The sequence below is a fragment of the Calidris pugnax genome, unplaced genomic scaffold (genome assembly GCF_001431845.1).
Source record: "Calidris pugnax isolate Ruff unplaced genomic scaffold, ASM143184v1 scaffold10, whole genome shotgun sequence".
In the NCBI taxonomy this organism is placed as follows: Eukaryota; Metazoa; Chordata; class Aves; order Charadriiformes; family Scolopacidae; genus Calidris; species Calidris pugnax.
The window spans coordinates 3,754,705-3,776,385 of NW_015090795.1; the positions used below are offsets into that span (position 1 = coordinate 3,754,705).

General features: G+C 48.9%; 1 protein-coding gene across 1 annotated transcript in view; it reads right to left on the bottom strand.

Moving 5' to 3' along the window:
• Positions 1–3,233: 3,233 nt before the first annotated feature.
• Positions 3,234–21,681, bottom strand: part of FERMT2 (fermitin family member 2) — a 55,373-nt gene continuing 36,925 nt past the window's right edge. Inside the window, exons 5-17 of the mRNA XM_014936776.1 lie at positions 18,765–18,797; positions 18,057–18,282; positions 17,740–17,842; positions 17,307–17,414; positions 15,440–15,574; positions 13,427–13,476; positions 10,453–10,577; positions 8,977–9,083; positions 7,818–8,039; positions 5,239–5,259; positions 4,633–4,757; positions 4,289–4,430; positions 3,234–3,515 (exon numbers count right to left, since the gene is read on the bottom strand). Of these exons, the coding sequence (XP_014792262.1) occupies positions 3,342–3,515; positions 4,289–4,430; positions 4,633–4,757; positions 5,239–5,259; positions 7,818–8,039; positions 8,977–9,083; positions 10,453–10,577; positions 13,427–13,476; positions 15,440–15,574; positions 17,307–17,414; positions 17,740–17,842; positions 18,057–18,282; positions 18,765–18,797 (1,571 nt within the window). The 3' untranslated portion in view covers positions 3,234–3,341. The remainder of the gene's footprint in view (positions 3,516–4,288; positions 4,431–4,632; positions 4,758–5,238; positions 5,260–7,817; positions 8,040–8,976; positions 9,084–10,452; positions 10,578–13,426; positions 13,477–15,439; positions 15,575–17,306; positions 17,415–17,739; positions 17,843–18,056; positions 18,283–18,764; positions 18,798–21,681) is intronic.

Below are 21,681 nucleotides of genomic sequence, written 5' to 3' on the forward strand. Positions count from 1 at the left end.
GGTGACACCTGGGCTGGCTTTTCCTGCGTCCTTGGTCAACGCTGGGTACATCCCTGGTGGCCCAGGGAGCCCTCGGGGTTGCCCAGGGCTCCTCTCCACCAGCTCAGGCAGCCCCCGGGGCAGGTCAGGGTGAAAGACAGGCTCCTGATGCTCCACCAAGCGAGGGGTTTGGAAGGGCTGGATGAGGCAGGGGATGGCACCCCCGGGGTGGGAGCACCAGGAATTGGGGAGATGCCTTTGCACCCAGCAGGTCCTGGGGAGCTGGCACTAGCCACCCCCGGAGCCCCTTCCCGGCTTGAAGGCTGGAAAGTCCCCAGAGGTGCTTCCTGTGGGGCCGAGAGGCTGAAATGACTCACCCAGCTTGGTTTTACTACGGATTAATTTGATTAATTGTTTCTTCATCCCTGCCTGCTGCGGGAAAGCCTCGCTGCCCCAGGGTGGCCGTCCCATGGGACACAGAGTCACCCCCCCAGCTCCCTGCATCCTTGGAAACTGCCCCCGTGCTCCCCCCTGTCCCCATCGCAGGCAACCACCCTCCTTGGGCTCCTTTCACCTTCTTGCCCCCCAAAACCCAACGGCTTCCCCAAACATCCCCTTTCCATCGATTCATGGCAGCGGGATGTGCCCCCATACCCCGGGCGTGCGGGTCTCACCCCCCTCACTGCAGGCCACAGCTCTTTTGGGGAGGTATTTCTTCTCTTTGCTTTGTTTTTAAAATCTCCACAGGTCTGCGGATCTCTTCCCCCGTACAGAATTCCACGGTTCTGGCTTCAAAACTGCTCCTGGACTTGCCCATCTGCTGGGCATTGAGTTACTGGAGGTTTAAGAAGCCGAACGAATCCCAACCAACACCCCCGGCCGGTTCCTCGCTCCGACAGGGATGCGAATCCCCTGCCTGCATTCAGATAAGTAGGCTTTTTGGGTTTTTTTTCCACCCCAGCAGCCAGTTTGCAGCAATACCTTTTGGTGAAGTGATTAATTTGGTTTTTTTTTCCTTTCCCCCCACCTCAAACTCCCACGGGAGGGTCAGCAGAGGAGGAACATCCATCCCTCCATCCCTCCCTCCCTCCCAGCACCCCTGCTGCTTTTTGGGTGAGCCTGGTGTTTAAGCAGCCCCCTTGGCTCTCAGCCTCCCTCCCCATCATGTGCTTATCAAAATAATTAGAGATAATTTCCTCCCTCCCCCTCCTCCCCTCACCCCAGCCACCGGCTCGTGGCTGCCAGACGGCTACTGCTCTTCCTCCCCGAGGCTGAGTCACCCCGGGGGGGGGGGGGGGGGGACTGGGGCTGTGTTCAAGAACTCCTTTGGGTTTGGGTTTTTTTTTTGTTGTTTTTACGTTCTTTTACTTTTTCATTTACCCAGTGTCCAGTGACTCCAGGAGGAGCAGGAGGGCAAACACCTTCGGTCCTTCTCCTCGCTGCCTCTTGTCCCCAGGGGTGGCTCGTTGTCCCCTTCCCTCCCCAAACCATCCTGATGTGCTCCTCATGCTTCCTCCTCACACCCCTGTCCAGCCCCACCTCGTGGGGCAGTTCCCCAGCCTGGCTCTTGAGATTAACTTCATGCTCTGTTTTATCTGGTGTTTCTCCAGATTTTGGGTAAACCACAGATTTATTTTTTTTAAATCTCCCTGCCCCCAGCTCATTTTCAGATGCATCTTTCCATCCAAGAAGAAAGGAAAGATCCTAGGAAACGTGGTGGGCTCCTCTGGAGTTGGGGCAGCGCAGTTAAACCACGAAAAGAAAAAGAAAAAAAGAAAAAGAAAGAGCTGAATATTAAATAAAAGATTCGACTTTTATTTAAAATAAAATGCATTTGTACATAGTCTTGAAACCACAGACTACAGGAACGCAACACTGGTTATTCCCCGGAATCAGGCGGGGCAGGAGGTGGCTCCTCGTTAGCGTTAACGAAGGACCGGGGAGACCCCGGCCCCAGGTATGGGTTACGGAGGGTGTTGTGGCTCTGAAATCCCATTTAACTTAAGATAAACATTTACTGGACTGAAATTGAGGGGTTTTCTTTTTGTTTTGTTTCTTGGTTACTCCCCGTCCCCCTTCCAGGCATCCTACAGTTACTGCTGATATCTATGCAATATCCTAGCTGGCTTGTGAGACTAGTTAAAAAAAAACTGTACAATTTTATAAAATTTGTGGTTTTTTTTTTTACATTAGTTACACAAAACCTATACTTCATAGACCTTTTACTTCATATTGTAATGAAAAAGTTTGCATATCATAGGCAGAACAGTGACTATGCTGGTGAATACTAAAAGTGTCATAATACAATACGGTGTAAAAATAAAATAAAATTTAAAAAAAAAAACCAAAAACAAACAACCAAACAAACCAACAAACGAACAAACAAAACAAAAAAAAAGACAATATAAATGATTATCAAAAAGGCAAGTTAACGAATAAAACCAAGCTATAACAGACTAACAGAAAGATCAGCTGTCTCCAAAGTCATGTCAGGCACCTGCAGTGGCACCAAACCCCCCCCTCCCCAAATTCCTCCCCCCCCGGTGCTCGTAGTGTGAGAAAAGAGATGGAAATTCTACTTCGACTTCCAAAGAGGTCAAATGTACAGAATAAAAAACACCAAAAAAGGAAAAAAAAAAAAAAAAGACCAACAAACGAACAAACAAAACAAAAAAAAAGACAATATAAATGATTATCAAAAAGGCAAGTTAACGAATAAAACCAAGCTATAACAGACTAACAGAAAGATCAGCTGTCTCCAAAGTCATGTCAGGCACCTGCAGCGGCACCAAACCCCCCCCTCCCCAAATTCCTCCCCCCCCGCTGCTCGTAGTGTGAGAAAAGAGATGGAAATTCTACTTCGACTTCCAAAGAGGTCAAATGTACAGAATAAAAAACACCAAAAAAGGAAAAAAAAAAAAAAAAGGGAAAAAAAAACAAACAAAAAACCCACTCATGCATTAAAACATGATAAATAGACTTCATATAGGTTTCCGCCCCGGATGGCTTTAGGAGGAGATGGCTTCGAGTTCTCTTGGAAAATTGGCTGGTTTAAAAAGTCAGTCAAATCTTATTCCTGATCTGGAATCCATGGGATTCTGGATCCCAAGGGCCGGCGAGCGGCAGGATCACCCGACCCGGCCACGGGCTTGTTATAGCAAATTAACAGAAGTGCTCATTAGTGCACACAGATTAACTGGTCTGGTAATGCGAAAAAAAAAAAAAAAAAAAAAAAAATTTAAAAAAAAAAAAGATACATTTCAAGCTTACTTTATTAAGCAGCATATTTCAAAGGACAGCTTTTTAAAGTTAAATATTAATATGGCCATGGGGTTTCCTCTGGGTGGGCAGTAGGTGGGGCCTCACACCCAACCGCTGGTCAGTTTGTAGAACATCTCCTCGTCTAAGCTCTCGTTCTGGTCCTTGGCCCGCGTGGACAGGAAGATGTAGCCACCAATGAACTCGTGAACCACTTTGCAATCCACCTCCGTGCAGATGAAGGACACCCGCACGTCGTCCGCAAACTCCACCGTCACCTGGGGGGGGCAAACACAGCAGGGTTACATCTACAGGGGGTTCCACCCACACACCCCCTTCTCTTTTTGCCCCATTTCTCTTTTCTCTTAACCCACAGAAGCACAGAATCACACGGGGTTGGAAGGGACCTCTGGAGATCATCTAGTCCAACCCCTGCCAAAGCAGCTCCACCCAGAGGAGGTTGCACAGGAACGTGTCCAGGTGGGGTTTGAATGTCTCCAGAGAAGGAGACTCCACCACCTCTCTGGGCAGCCTCTGCCAGGGCTCTGCCACCCTCAAAGTGAAGAAGTTCCTCCTCATGTTTAGGTGGAACTTCTAACATTCAAGTTTGTGCCCATTTCCTCTTGTCCTGTCCCTGGGCACCACTGAAAAAAGACTGGCCCCATCCTCCTGACACCCACCCTTTAAGCATTTATAGGCGTTGTGTTGATCAGTCTTCTCCAGACTAAAAAGACCCAAGTCCCTCAGCCTTTCCTCGTAAGGGAGATGCTCCAGGCCCCTCATCATCTCTGTAGCCCTCTGCTGTCCCCTCTCCAGCAGTTCCCTGTCCTTCTGGAACTGGGGAGCCCAGAACTGGTCCCAGTGCTCCAGATGGGCCCTCCCCAGGGCAGAGCAGAGGGGCAGGATGACCTCCCTCCACCTGCTGGTCACACTCTTCCTGATGCCCCCCAGGATGCCATTGGCCTTCTTGGCCCCAAGGGCCCATTGCTGGCTCCTGGGCATCCTGTTGTCCACCAAGGCCGAGGTGGTTGGCCAAAGTGGGGAAACTCACCATTTTGATCTCCCAGTTGACGTTCCACTGCTTCATGTTGCTGAAGCGCCAGGTTTTGACGGCGTCGCCCGTGCTGGCGTCCATCCGGATGAGCCGGTTGTAGGCGATGCCGATCAGCTCCTCCTTCTTGCCCCCCTGGAACCTACAGACAGGGGGCAAGGGATGAATAAATGCACGATAAATTCATAAATTCAGCGTATAAAATCAATTTTGTAAGTCGATGCAATTAATGCTTTTAATTTCACGGCCGGTGCAGCATCCCCAGCGAAGGACGCGCCGCGTATTTAACGTGTTCCATGGATTTATTGATGAAATTCCCCCCCCTTTTCTTCAGAGCCACCGACCTTGCGATGAAATGCGTGATGCCGAACTCCGGCAGCGACTGCCAGGCTTGAATGAACCGCATCTTGGCCTCGATGAGACTCATCTGAGCCACGTTCTGGTGGGCTTCCAGGATGCGGGCGGTGATCTGCAGAGAGACGGGCGTTAGGCCAGGGTGGGGGGGCTCGTTAGGGACGAGCAGGTAACGACTCGGGAGGAATTTGGGATGCAAACAACGCCGAAAATGGGTAATTTCTACCCCGAGGATGTATTTCAGCCACCACCCGCTCAAAGGCTGAGGGACGTGGAGCTGCTTTGGCTCCGTATCTCCAGACGCGTAAGAGCAAATAGAGATGGGGGCTGTCTGGAGGCTCGTTTGGGTTTAAAAGTGCAGGGTGTGAGCAAAACACAGGGCAAATTTCTGGTGTAGAGTTTCCAGTTTTGCAGCAAAAATCACCAGGGACCATAAGAAAAACCAAAGAGGGCCCAAGTTCCTCCAGGGGTAGGGTGTGGGGGGGGTGGGTTTTGTTAGTCTATTCATTGCCGCTCTCCAAACTAAAGGGGGCTCTAGACTATTTTAGCTTTTATATCTTAAAATTGAGCTTAATTTTATCGTTGCTGTCACTTACCAAGTCTCTTACATAGCCTGGCTGTAGATGGCAAGGCGAAGAAAAAGAAAAAAAAAAAAAGAAAAGGAAGCAGAAAGAAAAAAAAAAGCGATCAGAAATAATGGCAACAAAGCAAAGAAAAAAGTGTAAATTAACTGCAAACCAAAGTTCAAGCAAAAAAAAAAATAATCCACATGCATAATTTCTCAGGCAGAAAAGCAGCCAAAGTAATGGGAAGGATGGAGAGGGGACAAGCAGGCAGATCTGCTGCTCGCACCAGCCCCGGGCACCGGCGTGGTCCTGGCTGGTGGGCACCCACCCTGGAGAGATGGTTTGGGTCCTGGGGATGGTTTTTGGTCCTGCTGGTGGATGAAGGGGAGGGAGAAGCTGCCGGCTCCGAGGAGAATTCGTGTCCTCACGCTCTTCTCCATGCCCCAGCACAAAACTCAAGCCCATTTACTCGCAGAGGAAGCTCAACAGGAGGCTCAAAAGCTCACTGTTAGCTCAATAGATCCTTTCTATTTCTCAGCCTGGAGAAGAGAAGGCTCCGGGGAGACCTTAGAGCCCCTTCCAGTCCCTCAAGGGGCTCCAGGAGAGATGGGGAGGGACTCTGGATCAGGGAGGGGAGCCACAGGATGAGGGGTAATGGCTTCAAACTGAAAAAGGGGAGATTTAAATGAGATATTAGGAAGAAATTGTTGCCTGTGAGGGTGGTGAGAGCCTGGCCCAGGTTGCCCAGAGAAGCTGTGGCTGCCCCATCCCTGGAGGGGTTCAAGGCCAGGTTGGAGGGGGCTTGGAGCAACCTGGTCTGGTGGGAGGTGTCCCTGCCCAGGGCAGGGGGTTGGAACGGGATGATCTTTAATGTCCTTTCCAACCCAAACCACTCTGTGATTCTATGAAATGCAGGGGATGCCACTTGGGGTAGGAACTGGCTGGAGGATAACATCAGCTGGGCTTCCCAGGGATGCATCTGCCCTTGCAAAGGTGGCTGGAGGCCGCTCCGACACCAAACCCCATCGAGGCACCCGAGAACTGTGAAAACGCTGATTTTGGGTTGGTTTTTTTGTTGTTTTTTCTTTAGCATTTCCAATTTGGCACTCCCCAAACCCAACCCACGGCTGCTGCGAGGGCACGTGGAGACAAGCTCCACCCGAGCGGCTCCAGGGCTGCTGTGGGACCAAAAGCATCTATAAATCCTCCAGCAAGGTCCACTGCCAATTCCCATTTCGGCGCCGTCTGTGGGCTGCACAACCTCCTCCTCCTCCTCCTCCTTCTCCCAGTGCCAGGGCGAGGAGAGACCCTCGTGGCCGAATTCCTCGCATTCCCTCGGCCTCCATCCCTCACAAACATCCTCCGCTGCCGCAAGCTCTGCCTCTGGCCATCAAGAAAAAGCCAAAATCTGCTCTTCAGCTGATGTCCACCCAGGCATCGTGGCTATTAGCCTGGCTTGGAGCAGGGTGAGGGCTTGTGCCTGTCCCTGTGTTTCAAGGGAGGTTATTTTCCTAACGAGGGCACCTGCAGGGTGAGCAAGTTCTGCGAGCTAATATTTTTCCAGGTGCCTCCATTTTACCCAGTTCAAGCCTAGAAGGTATTTTCTATATATGTTAAAACGGTATATTTATGCAGCCTCTCCTCCATCCAAGTGGATAGAAAGGCTTATTCAGGAGAATAATAAGGGCTATATAAAATATGACTCCACTGCCAGGAAACCGTCGTGCCGTGCCAATAAAAAGTTGTATTTTTCCTGCCTCTCTGACTCGCAGCCTTCTTCTGGGTTTGGAGAAACAGGACCCGGCCGCAGCCAGCCCGAAGCTCCAGCTGAAGGATGAAGTCACCCAAAAGGCCAATGCCTGACTTATTATTTTATTATTTTTTTGCTGCTGTCCTGACATATAACGCCTTTCAGAAAGTCAGGCATTTGATTTCCAGCGTGGAACAGTCCAGCCCTGTCAGGCAGGGACCAGAATGGAGCGTTTTGGGGAGGTGGGGGGTTCAAGCACAAAGTCATGGCGTGTGGAAGCGGTGGAAAAGCAAAGAGAGAAATATGCAAACCAAATTAAGAGCCAAGCATGTGGGTAAAGCACCACAAGCAACTGCCACTCCGCTGATCCTGAGGATTTCTGCAGGGATTCCGGGCACGGGAAGGGGTTTTAAATCCCAGCACCGGGCACTGATTTTTGTCTCTTTCCTTCTACGTCTGCACGGGGAGAGACGAGCTGAGCTTTGCTGCACCATCGCTCGGTATCAGCAGGGGCAAAAACCCCATTTCCCTCTTTTAAACCATCGCCTCTAGTTTTAAAATAAATGTAAATAAATTCCAAACGTATCTAAAATAAATGGTTCCCCGCTGCTGAGGCTGTGGACATGCACCGTGGTGTAATATATACAGCGTAATGAGGGTGGTGGGTGCCATCCCCGGGTGCTGGATGGAAACCACACATTTCAGTCGGCGTTTCATTTTAGTAATAACATTTTTGGCAGCCAAGAGTTAAGTGACAACATCCAAAAAAACCACACAAGTGTTCAACGCCGGGCACAGGTGCACACCAACGGTTCCACACCAACAAACACCGCGCCGGGAGAGGGGACCAGCACGTTACCTGCTTGTTCTTGTATTTCTTCAGGTAGCGAGGAGAAACCAGGCACTCGGGGTTAATGTCGGTGTTGATCTGTTCGGGGATCAGCTGCGGGTCTGGGTTCAAATGCTGCATTTTCAGGAAGGAGAGGATGTTCTGCACTTCCATGCCGTAGGAGCTGTCGGCCATCGTCTTGCCTTTGGAGGCCAGGCGGCAGGCGGCCATCCAGCTGGCGTACTGTGTCTCCTGCCCCCAAAACAGAGGGTCAGAGGGGTGGGGGTACCACCTTCCCCCCTCCCAAATAAAACTTCAGGGAGTTCAAGGCCAGGTTGGAGGGGGCTTGGAGCAACCTGGTCTGGTGGGAGGTGTCCCTGCCCAGGGCAGGGGGGTTGGCGCTCAATGACCTTTAAGGTCCCTTCCAACTCGAACCATTCCATGATTCTATTGTCCTCCCAGCCCCGGGAGACTCAAGCAGAGGCAGAGAGGGGCAAAAACCCAGCCAATGTGCAACGTACAACCACAGGACCAAGCCAAGGAAGAGCAGGAGCTGATTTTTCTACTTCAAATTCACACATGGGCTTCATTCATCATCATTTGATGATTAATGTGATTCACACATCAAGATCAGCCACAGGTGACTGCCTTTGAGGACAGGCTGAGAGTTGGGGGTGTTCTCTGGAGAAGAGAAGGGTCCAGGGAGACATGAGAGTTCCATCCAGTCCCTCAAGGGGCTCCAGGAGAGATGGGGAGGGACTCTGGATCAGGGAGGGCAGCCGTAGGACGAGGGGGAAAGGTTTGACACTGGAAAAAGGGGAGATGGAGATGAGAAGTGGGGAAGAACCTCTTTGCCCTGAGGGTGGTGAGAGCCTGGCCCAGGTTGCCCAGAGAAGCTGTGGCTGCCCCATCCCTGGAGGGGTTCAAGGCCAGGTTGGAGGGGGCTTGGAGCAACCTGGTCTGGTGGGAGGTGTCCCTGCCCAGGGCAGGGGGTTGGAACTGGATGGTCTTTAAGGTCCCTTCACACCCAAACCATTCCATGATTCATAGCACATCCAAGTGGGAGCTGATGGTGGGCAAAGGGCAAGGAGAGGGCCTGTCCAAGAGATAACTTACATTATAGCACATCCAAGTGTGAGCTGATGGTGGGCAAAGGGCAAAGAGAGGGCCTGTCCAAGAGATAACTTACATTATCACAGCGAAGCCAGATTTCATTCATTCCCTCCGCCACCGGAATCAGAAGTTTGATGTTAAATTTCTGACCAGAGATGTTCACATCAGGCGTAACTTCACATCCTGCAATGAGAGAGCCACTGTTTAACGGGGGTGTGAAGAACTGCACTTTAAAAAGGGGGACAAAAATACAGAAGAGGAAAAGAAAAAGCAAAATGCTCCAACTAAAGGGTGTCCAACAGCATCCCAGTGCTGCAAAGGCCATGTGCCACACCTGTGGTGGGATGAATGCTCTACACAGCAGGGACAAAAATCGTGCCAGATGTCTGTTTTTCCAAGTGACAGGAAAAAGCAGGGGAAAAAAGCAAGACCTGATCTGAAAGCAACGAAGGATTCATCTCCCAGATCCCGCCTGGCCTTGTGAATGGACCTGATGGCTGAAAAATGCCCTGTGTCCCCAAAATTTTCATGAGAGGGTAGGAAAAGGTGGCTGGACAGGTGCTGGCTCTCACCCTGAAGCCCCTATCCGTTATTTTGGCTGGGCTATAGCGAGCGGCGAGGCGTAGGCATCCCACTCTCCATGTCTGGAGAGAACCACAGGAGGTTCTCCAAACACCAGGGGGTGATGAACTGAGCCAGCCCACTCAGCCCGGGCGCCGCTTCAAACGCCGCCTCCGAGATTTTTTACAAGTGCCGTCACAGCAGATAGGACAAAAGCTCCCAAAAAGGTCCCGTGGGCCGGGCTTCGCTCTGCCTGCAAGGCCTGAGGTCACTTGGCATCTGCTCCTGCCTCCACTGAGGGGAAAAAAAAAAAAGAGAGCTCTCTGCAGTTTGGTAGCTGCCGGAGCAGGAATGTTTAACTTAAGAAAAGCTTTAAAAGCACCGGGGAGAGGAGGGAAAAAGTCTAAAGGCAGCCAATTATTGGAATAAAATGCAACGGTGCTGATGCTTCTTGGCACTGGTGAGGCCCCACCTCAAGTGCTGTGTCCAGTTTTGGGCCCCTCACGACCAGAAGGACATTGAGATGATGGAGCGGGTCCAGAGAAGGGCAACGGAGCTGGTGAGGGGTCTGGAGCACAAGTCTCCTGAGGAGCAGCTGAGGGAACTGGGGGTGTTGAGCCCAGAGAAAAGGAGGCTGAGGGGAGACCTTCTCGCTCTCTGCAACTCCCTGAAAGGAGGGTGTAGCCCAGGGGGGTCGGTCTCTGCTCCCAAGGAACAGGTGATGGGACAAGAGGAAATGGCCTCAAGTTGCGCCAGGGGAGGTTTAGGATGGAGATTAGGAAAAATTTCTTCACCAAAAGGGTTATCAAACACTGGAACAGGCTGCCCAGGGCAGTGGTGGAGTCTCCATCCCTGGAGGTATTTAAAAGCCGGGCAGACGTGGTGCTGAGGGACATGGGTCAGTGGTGGTTTTTGTCAGTGTTGGGTTGATGGTTGGACTCGATGATCTGAAAGGTCCCTTCCAACCTCAACAATTCTATGATTCTCTTACCTCTCAGGTTCATCTGGTGTGCAGGAGTCCCGTTGGATTCCTCTTTGCTTTTATAGCAGGAAATGGAGGTATCTTTGAAGGTGCACCAATAGGGCTTGTAGCCTTTCAACGTCAGCTTCTTGGGCCTGCAAGACAGGTTGAGGGACGTTACATGTGGTTTAAGCTGCTAAACCAAGCTGCTGCACTGGGAAACTCATTTCACCCTTGAAAACCTGGAGTCAGCAGCCTGGGAGATGCCCACCCCTGGAGAGTCCCTGCCGGGGAACACATTCCCCACTCACCATCCCTTCACTACAATGTTGGGCCAAGAAATCGAGCTACAATTACAATTTGGGACTCTTCAACTCCATGGAAGCCCCACTGATTTGGGGCAAGGTGGATGCAGCTGGAGAACTGTGTTACAAAAATAAGACACGTTCATGAACCGCTGCAAAATACAACTCTTCACCTGCCACGTTAAACTGGAACCTCTTTGATCAGAGTACCTCTGAAAGGAAGAGGTACTTCTAAAAGACTCCTCGGTCAAGCACATGCATGAGTAGCTTGTTTTCTTTTTAAATACTTTTTCTTTTCCATGGAAAACACAGGTTTTGCTTGACTCCGCAGAAGAATCACAGAATCATAAAATGGTTTGGGATGGAAAGGACCTTAAAGATCATCTCCTTCCACACCCCTGCCCTGGGCAGGGACACCTCCCATCAGACTAGGTTGCTCAAAACCCCCTCCAACCTGGCCTTGAACCCCTCCAGGGATGGGGCAGCCACAGCCTCTCTGATGAAGAACTGATGCTGCAAGCCCACAGCAAAGCTAGGTGACCACCAGGCTCACCCCACCATGAGCCCAGGACCTTCGTGGAGCTGCAAGTTTCTGAACTCCTTAACCACCTCCCTAATTTCCAAACCTTATCCAAAGGCTGCACCTACAGCCTCTCACTGCAATGCATTTCTCACTTCTCCATCCCAGAAATAGTTGCTCAACCCTCTATCTGTAGGGATGAAATATGGTATGGCCCCCATTGCTCGTCCTCCAGGCTCTGAATTTTCATTTCCAAGCAAAAGTACGCTGGGGGCTGCTCCAGGAAATTTGGGAGGTGGGGGAGAAACATGGTGTCTGCCTGAACTTCATTGCTCCAACACCTCTGGTGGGCACCTGAGCTTGGGGCTTCTGCCACCTCCTCCTGCCTTGGCTGGTTTTCCTCCTCCTAAAGCCCTGGCACACACAGCCCTGCCCTGTGAAAACTTTACAACCACAAGTTCCTTTGAAAGCCACCTCTCACTGCAGGAGAAGTCACCAACCTCCAGCCAAGGCCTCCCACTACAAGAAGAACTCACCAACCTCTGGCCAAGCCATCCTACACGTGCAGGTTTTTCCATCCTCTGCTTTGCATCTTTCTCTAAAGATGTTTTAATGTGTTTTTACTGCCTTGAGCTTTTTTGGGGGGGACTCCTTTAAACTGCAGGCAGGGGATTTTGGCTGGCACGGGCAGAAACCCCCCTGGTAGGGGCAAGAGGAATGTCCAACGTATCTGCAGCAACACTGGGCAACTATAGGGACACATATATAACTTCTATATCATACTAGGGATATATAACGCAGCTCCTCCCCAATGAAGTGTGCAACAAGAGGCACACTCAAAGCTGGGCCAGCTCCTCATGTCATTTCGTCGGGTTTCTGGCAATAAAATACATCCCAGCCCTCATTTTTAGGAAAAAAATGACAATTCTGTGCTTCCCCACCGTGGCAGGACAGCCTCAAATCCCAACCCCGGCGTCTGGGGTGAGGGGAGGGAACCAGCAGCTTCTCACTGCTCCATCTCCTGCCCCACCGACTGGTCCATCCAATTTGCAAGCAATTAGCTCCCCGAGCCGTGCCTAATTTTATTGGGGAATAAGGACATCAAAGGACAGAGCAAATTTTTTTGTTTGTTTGTTTGTTTGTTCAAGGGGTGAAAAAAACACAGGGCACAGGCTGCAGCCCCGAAACTTCGCCCCAATTAAGACAGACCCAGAAGAACACAGAGACCTTATTAATTTGCCTTCAGAGAGGGAGAAGAGAGTTTTTCAGAACAGAAGCGGCAGGTTCTGGCTCCAGAACCAAACGATTAATAAAATAAAAGCTTGTTCCAGAGCTGTATTTCGCTGCCTACAGCTTTTCTTCTGCATCCTATAGCTACGCTGTGAAATCTCATCATTATTTCCAGAACTTTCACCGTAACCCCCGGCCGCAGCAGGCAATAAATTGCAAAAGACAGTCGTGGCTGCCAAAATGTTACTTAAAAGTCCAGACGCTGCCGTTCCCGGTTTCCACACAACCCCTGTCCAAGTCAAAGCAAAATAAAATAAAATAAGGAAAAAAAAAAAACACCTCTAAATCCTGAGTGAGCTGGAAGAGGAGCAGAGTCAGCTTAACCTGCTCCTCTTGGCAAGGAGAGGGCAGACAGAGCAGCATCCCGGCTGCTTATAATTCATCCGGCCTCTTGTGAACTGGGAGAAGTATTTGAGCAAGGATTCCAGGTTTCACTCCTAATTTTAGGATGGCTTGATCACCTCCTGGGCATTAATTGCGTTAGAGAAATATCCCAGCACATCCTGCTGGCTACGGGACGCAGTGAGCTCTCCCAGAGGGATGTGTTACCTGTCAGGGTGGTGATAGTGGGAAAATACCCTGGATTTTTATATTTAAGATCAACTTCAGCGTGGAGTGGGTTCTTTTGGAATAGCGTGAGATGCTTAGGGACTGTATCATATGTGGGATACAGAAGTAAATTGATTTAATAGCAGGAGAGAGCAGATGCTCTGAGCTGCGGTATTACACAGCGATTGCTCGGTGGCTTTTTACATGAGATAACACAGTGCTGTGATCTTAAACCAGGAGATTTAAAAAAAAAAAACCAAGGATATTTAGGCAGTAGGACCATTAATTATTCATAGACATTACCAGTTTCACCTAAGCACCTCTTCCCATCAGCACTTACTTGAAGACTTTAATGTAGTCGGCGAGCTCCGGGATGGAAGTGATGTCACCCTGCAAAGAAAAGAAAAGAAGGCTCCTGAGAAAGCCCCATCTGCTTCACGGGAGAAGCGAACGGAGAAAAATCTATTGCACAGAAGCGCTGTTTGGAAAGCAGAGGACAAGGTTTTATTTTTCTTTGAGGAATTCCTGCTGCCACCGGAGCCAATTCCCACCCGCGGGGTCACCGGGGGTCACACCGGCTCCTGCTCAAACAGGGATTTGTCTCCTCCCTTAGTCTGAGCTTCTGCTCCAAACAAAAGGGAAAGATGCTGCTCTGCAGCTCCAGGGAAAGGCTTTCTCCAAAGAAAGGCTTTCTTCCCTCCCCAGTTTTGTTTTTTTTTTTTAATATTGAGTTTATCTTCTCGTTTCAGCTGAGCAATAATATCTACCGGGTGGCACTTTCAATTCCCACGAGCTGGGACTAAAGGGTTTTTGGAAGGGCAGAAAAAGCTGCTCCAGCAGCTTCCAGTAGTGAAACAGTTTACTTTCTGTCTGCGATGAGCAAATGCTGTTTATAGATACCACGGGGGAAAAAAATGCAGAATCTAAACAAACAATCCAGTAATTGCCCATTATCCCTATTCAATTACTCGAATGCATCTGGAAATGGCTACTGCCTAACAACCCCTAAGGAAAGGGATGGGTTGGTGGTTTGTTTTTTTTTTTGATGAATCATGTCCTCTTCACTCCTATCCGGCAAGGACTGCTCCTTAATACTGGGCTTCAAATCTGGTTTTGCAAAGAAATTATAAAAGATCACTTGGAGATTAAAATCTGTCATTATTTCCGCGGCACCGACGCAGCGCTGCTCTCCCTGCAGCCACGGGTCAATATTATAAATCCCCACTGTAATTAGCACTGGTAAATCAGGGCTAAGTAGGGATGATAACTTCAAACAGAGCCTTGGTAAACTCTTAAAAAAACCTATATGAAGCGCAAGGCTGGAAAATTTCAGGGGTTTTAGGGTTTGAAAAGAACTTAAAACGAAACTCGGAGATGGTATAAATGTGCAAAGCGCCTGGAAAAGCTGGGCTTGGCCAAGTCTCACCAAACCTACTCCCTTTCTCTGCAGTTTAGTTTTGGGGCTTTACATTTTTAGAGGTGGAAAACCAGTGTTAAAACAGCGTATCGGTAAAAAAAAAAAAATACGAAACCCTCTGAGATCCAGTCACAGCCCACTCCAGGCTGAAATCCAGTCTAATAAAAATAAGGTTTCCTAAGTGTAAGTTATTTCTGAAAATCGCAGCAGCTGTTTTAAGTACTGTCCAACTTTGCCATGAATTAGAAACACTGGGAGAGAAACCTCAGTGTGAAGAATTTAGTATTTTGGAAAGTCAGTAGCAAGAACAGAAACCAAAATAACGTAAATTTAGTTTTCCATTATTTCACCAGGAAGGTGGTTTGGTACAGGAGGGGCTTTCAGTAAAACCCCCGCTCCCCTGGGATTTCTCCAGCACTATTTGGTCTTATGGTCCCAGCAGGAAAAAAAGGGAATATTGCACTTGACTTGAGCTGGGAATGTGGGATGGGCTGAGCTCTCCCTGCTAAATTAACTGTAAAATAAAAATAGAATTAAAAAAAAAAAAATAGAAGGTGGTCTTACAGCTTAAATGAAGCCTTTGGTTCAAAACCTGCATGTGCTCAAAGAGGTTTTTATGCCACTTTGGGCTCAGAGAAGAGCTCGGTGTTGGCCCGTGTTGGACTCTGCCCAGGGTCCCCTCCCACCAGAACTACCCCTCAGTATTTTACAAAATATTATTTTTAAGAAAATATGATTGGGGTCTACATTGCTCCACTGGGCTGTGGGTAACCTTCTCATGTTGTAAAAGCAGAAGTAGAAAAAAAAGGGAGAGGAAGGAAATAAAAAAGGTGGGATGCCTGGAAAAATTCCCATCTCGGGGTGATGACCTCGTGCTAGGTGAGATGAGGAGAGGACACCCAAGCCACCTTGTCACCGCGTGCCCGCGACCCTTACCAGGATCATCGACGTTTTGCCACCCTCCAAAGTAATTTCCAGATCCGAGAGCGCGGCGTCCACCTCATCCACCTCCTTGTCACTGTTGTTGAGGTGGTTTTCCGAGGACATGATGGACAGCTTATTGATGTGGTACTGAAAGGCAAGGCACAGCATTTCAACTGGGATGCTCCTGCCAGATGCCATGGGCTTGTCACGACGCAGTCACCACACTTGGGAAGTGGAGTGGAAAACTGGAGCTCTATGGGAGCAGAGCCCAGTAAGCACTGAGACCTGAGTGCAGTTGAGTCAGGAATGATCAGCTTGGTTCTTCTCAACCCAAGGAGTCAGTGGTACAAACCCTGACCTTTTCACAGCACCAGAGAGTGACTGAGGATGGAAGGAACCTCTGAAGATCACCTGGTCCTACCCACTGTTCAAGCAGGCCCACCGACAGCCATTGCCCAAGGACCATGTCCAGGTGGATTTTGAGTATCTCCAAGGATAGAGACTCCACAACCTCTCTGGGCAACCTCTGCCACTGCTCAGTCACCCTTAAAGTAAAAAAATGTTCCCTGATGTTCAGAGGGAACCTCCTGTGTTTCAATCTGTGCCTCTGGTCCTGTCACTGGGCACCACTGAGAAGGTCCATCTCCTTTACACCCTCCCATCCGGTATTTACATATATTAGTAAGATCTCCCTGAGCCTCCTCTTCTCCAGGCTGAACATTTCCAGATCTCTCAGTCTTATCTCAAAGGGGACATGCTCCAGGATTTTCATCATCCTTGTGGTCCTTCACTGGACTCTCTCCAGTATGTCCATGTCCCTCTTGCACTCAGGAGCCCAGAACTGGACTCAGTACTCCAGGTGTGGCCTCACCAGTGCTGAGTAGAGGGGAAGATCACCTTCCTTGACCCTCTGGCAGTGCTTTACCCAATGCAGCCCAACACACCATTCACCACCTTTGTCCCATGGGGACGTTGCTGGCTCATGGTCAACCTGGTGTCCAACAACACCCCAAGGACCTTTTCTGCCCAGCTGCTTCACAAGGGGTTATTCCTCCCTGGGGATAGGACTCTCCACTTCCCATTGTTGAACTTCATGAGGTTGGCCCATTTCTCCAGCCTGTTGAGGTCCCTCTGGCCTATCAGCCACACCTCTGTTTTTATCCCAGAAAACTAAAACATCCATAAAATCTCACAAGTTGGACCAAGCCCAACCCACTCTGGACTTCTTGGAGAGATAAACTGAGTCTATATTTCTGTTTTCCCTCTTTTTTTTTCCTAGGAGGGGGCCATAGGAGCAGAGAGCCCTGCTCTTCATGGGGATATTTCTGCATCTTACGGCGACGCTACGAGGAGCGCCAGACCACACGTAGTAAATGGCCTGCCCTCCATCTTGCAGAAGTCAATAGCAGGTGTAGCATTTATGCCAAATCACACCAAGTATTTCATAAAACAGATAAATAAATAGTTCTGGGAAAGCCGCAGATTATCACCAGCTGTTTTGGGGGGCAGCGGGCCAGAAAGGCACAGTTCAGTAACCTACTGTACTCGCTGGGTTTTTTTTAAGAAGGGCAAAACTAAAAGTTAAGATAGACATAAACATGTTTGGTAAAAGAAGGCCAAGTTCCTTTTTACGAGCAGTAATCAGCAGCAAGTATTTAAATTACCTAATAAGCTCAAGAGAGGATTAGGAGATGGGAAACGATCCGGCTTCTACCAGCACGAGAAGTCCAAGCTCCCACCGAAGATGAAATGAGGTTTAAAACACCAGTTACAGCCATTTTTCCCTTGCTGTGTTAATCCACATTCATCAATAGACAAATCTGCAAAGCTACAAACCTGAATTTAACCCAAACCAGGAGTGTCTTGGGCTGTTTCCTACCTGCAGCGCCGCAAACATCATCATTTCTTCCTCCGTGCACTCGATCTCCTCCAGCAGAATGGCCCACTTGGACTGCTCGTAGAGCTGGTTGATCCTGATCGCGTCGTACTACAGCACAGCACACAAAAAAACCCCCCACACAACACATTAAGGTTGTAAAACGTACGAGCCCGGCTCAAGACAAACGGCTTTTATCTTTTATTTCAACGCAATGAGATTGAAAAGCCTCTGCCACCGAAGAAGAGTGGCTTTAAGGAACCCTTGGAGAGTCTCTAGCAACACCTAAACGTTAGCAAACAGGTATGTGGGAGCACTCAAAGCCAGGTTTGATGCCTGCAAGACCCATTTTCAACACAAAAACCCATCAGAGATAGAGCATTCTTTGCTCAAGGCCTTTGCCTGCAAGACACAAGTGAAATAAATAGCTCTGTACCTTTGGATTCAGGTCAAAAAAGCTGTAGTACTTGAACCGGAGCAGCAAAGCCTCGTTTTCTTTCACTTCCTGCTCCATGAGAGATCGGGAGGAATCCAGCCATCTGTAAATTGTCAACAGGGGATAACACACACAGAAAGCTCCAGCGACGTCGCTTGCAAGAATGCAACTTAAAAACCACGTATCGGGGAAAAAAAAGAAAAGAAAAGAGTAGGGGAAAAAAAAAAAAAAAAAAAAGGAAAAAAGAAAAGAAAAGAGTAGGGGGAAAAAAAAAAAAAACGGAAGAAAAAAAGCAGAAAAACAAATCCTTAACTCACCCTTGGTTGATTTTGGCTTTATCCAGCAGCGCCTGTGGCTTGTACATTTTTGCTAAGGACTCTGGGGAGGTGACGGGCTGGCTGACAGCCAGGATGCCCGGGTTGCCCTCCGACAGGGCGCTGTCACCGAACCAGGCTGAGGTGGGTGACAAGGGGCTGCCGTCGTGAGCGTCGTAGGTCGGCGTCATCGTTTTGCTATAAAGTCCTGGGCTCGAGTATATATTTCCTACCAGTAAGAGGAATAAAAGCTTGGAGTCAGCTCACGGCCAAGCCCTGCCTGCTCCCAAACCAAGCCAACTCAGGCACAAACCCGAAGCCAGCGGATGAAAAACCTTCCCTTTTTTTTTCTTTTTTTTTTTTTTACCATTTTTTTTCCTTTCCGCGATGGGAAAACACGGCGCCGCTTGTTTTCCCATGAAAAGCTGCCCCTCTCTCTCCGCTCTTCTCCGAGAGCAAAAACTGATGGAAAACTCATTTCCAGCCCAAATCCATGGGAAAAAGGAGCAGGTCTCCCACGCCAGGAAAACTCCTTGCCCCGCTGCGTTTCTGCAGCACCTGGGATACCAAGGGCCCCCAGACTTACCGGCATTACCTGTCGCTTAAAGATTTTGGAAGTCAAAAGTTTTTAGAGGAGCAGGAAAATAAACTAAGGGCGCAGCCAAAGAGACCAGAGGCAGAGGGTAAAAGTCCTACTGAGGTGGAGCTCACCTTTGACGGGGCCGATGTAAAGAATATCGGTGCCTATAGAGAGGGAAAGAAAGGAGGGAAGTGAGAAGGCGAGAGAAAGTCACCGGGAGAGTAGGAAAGGACAGAAGCCAAAAATGGGCATTTTCGGAAGAAGGTGGAACAGCACAGGTGAGGTTTCACCACCCAAACGGGAGCATTTGTGGCAGCGCCGGTGGGCTCGGCAGGCAAAGCGACCAAACGTGACTCCACGGTTATTTAATTCACAAAAAAAAAAAAAAAAAAGAGGCAAAAAATCCAGACTTTTGTTGGGGCCAACAAAAATGAGGGTTAACAGAATGTTTTGACCAAATGCAACACTAAAAAAAAAAAAAAAAAAAAAAAAAAACCAACCCAAAACCCAAAAAAGACGACATTTCACGGACGGAAAAGCTTGCTGAGACGGCCAAACAAATTTGGGATTAATATGCTGAGCAAGTGGTGCTGTTTGGTGCAAACCCCATCCCGAAGCACACATCACTCCCCTTGGAAAGCTTTACAGCTCGTACAGCCTCCAAGCAGCCAAAAAACCCCCCTCAAAACCTTTAAAATGACAAATTTGAAGAGAAGAAAGCGCATCCAGCTTGGCATCTCATACCCCAACATACCTCAGAGCTGAACGGTGCCTATTCATCTCAGGGGAATATTGATTTTTCAATTAAGAATATAAAATATGGATTTTTATAAGGGAGGTTCAACGACCGTATCCTAATGTCAGGAATTCCACTGCCTACCTACATCAGGCAATGAGCTCAGCATCCTCTGCTGGGCACAAATCCGCTCACCAGTACCGAGAAGGACCAATAACCAGCTTTTTGGCAAAGAACTGTGTCCTTTTTAAATCACAAGCCCATTCAGATGTGCAATTTGATGCAGCAACATTCTACCTCCAAGAGCACTATTAAGGGTGCTGAAGGTGGCACGTGGCAGGGTTGAAATGCCACAGGCAAGATCTTCTGTGCCACCTCTTCCTGCTTTCCTGAACTACCACCTCAGGCCACCCTCCAGCCCCTCACTCCAAACAATCCTTCCTTCCAAATGCCCAAGAAATGACAGAAAACTGAGCTAGACACCTGGGAAAGTCTAAGACCAAAACAACGGAAAAACCTTTCCAAACTCTCATTTTTTTTTTGCCACGGGTGTCTCAAGGAGCACTAAGAACAGTTTGAATCAGCAGCATCACCCTATGACAGCCAACATCTTGGTTAAGAAATTTAAATAATTCAGAAACATGGTTCTAAACTGACTGATAGGATGGAAAATATAAGTCGCCATCAAACAAGAAAACCACCCAAGCAGGGTGCTTTTAATGCTCCTGCTGGTTTTCCTGGCATCCCAGTCTGGATTAATGATCTGGGGGACCAGGAAGGACCATGGGTACCTGTCATCAAGACAGACCCAGCAAACCAGGCATGAGCAAAAAAGCAGCAGAAACGGTCAAGGGATGGAGATATTCACCTTCAACCTTCATACTTGGGGGTGACTTGCCAGGTATTTATCAGGTACTTATACCGTGGGAGTTGGACTTGATGACCCTTATGGATCCCTTCCACCTTGAGATATTCTATAAGTAACAGAAAAGTGCTCTCTCCATGGACCACTGTTACACTAGAGCAGAGCAACCCAACAAGAACTGGCAATAAACCACCATCACCATCCATAAACTGCAACCCAAAGGATGCTCTTGCCTCCTCCTCATCCGCCCTCCCAGCCTTCCAGCCTCAACTTTCACCTGGCTCAAGGAGCCAGGGCTGAGCATCAACTGGACCAACAAAATAAAAACCCACTTCTTGCCCCAAATCGGGCAGGTTGTCCCATGGACATCCCCCCACATCCCTCCGCTTGAGTGCTCCAGAGGAGCAAAGCTTCCCCTCGGATGTTCTCCTCATCACCTCCAAATGTCTGAAACACCTCAGGAGAAGCTTCTCTTAAAAAATTTGCCCGAGGCAGGAAAAAAGCAGCAGAAACGGTCAAGAGATGGAGATATTCACCTTCAACCTTCATACTTGGGGGTGACTTGCCAGGTATTTATCAGGTACTTATACCGTGGGAGTTGGACTTGATGACCCTTATGGATCCCTTCCACCTTGAGATATTCTATAAGTAACAGAAAAATGGGATTTGAACTTGATGACCCTTATGGATCCCTTCCAACTTGAGATATTCTATAAGTAACAGAAAAGTGCTGTCTCCATGGACCACTGTTACACTGGAGCAGAGCAACCCAACAAGAACTGGCAATAAACCACCATCACCATCCATAAACTGCAACCCAAAGGATGCTCTTGCCTCCTCCTCATCCGCCCTCCCAGCCTTCCAGCCTCAACTTTCACCTGGCTCAAGGAGCCAGGGCTGAGCATCAACTGGACCAACAAAATAAAAACCCACTTCTTGCCCCAAATCGGGCAGGTTGTCCCATGGACATCCCCCCACATCCCTCCGCTTGAGTGCTCCAGAGGAGCAAAGCTTCCCCTCGGATGTTCTCCTCATCACCTCCAAATGTCTGAAACACCTCAGGAGAAGCTTCTCTTAAAAAATTTGCCCGAGGCAGGCAATGTCATGGAAAGTTCCAGTCAAAATAACTATAAGGTTGGCCTCAAACTTATAAACAAGAGAATGCAAGTCTTGTAATGGAAAGTGTTGGGCAATGTGTGCTGTGGGTGTATCGACAGCCCTGCTGGCAGTGATTTAAATGGGTTTCCCTGCCAGGTACGGGGTGCTCAGTGACAAAACACACCCATTAAATCCAAACAAACCGAAATAAGCACAACCAGAAATACTCAGAAACCAGAAATTCATTTTTACAGGAGCCTTTCGGCATGCAAACTGATGTTGGAACAACGCTAGAAAGGCTTTATTCACATCAAAAAACATGACTTTTAACTAATGGGACCTAAACTTC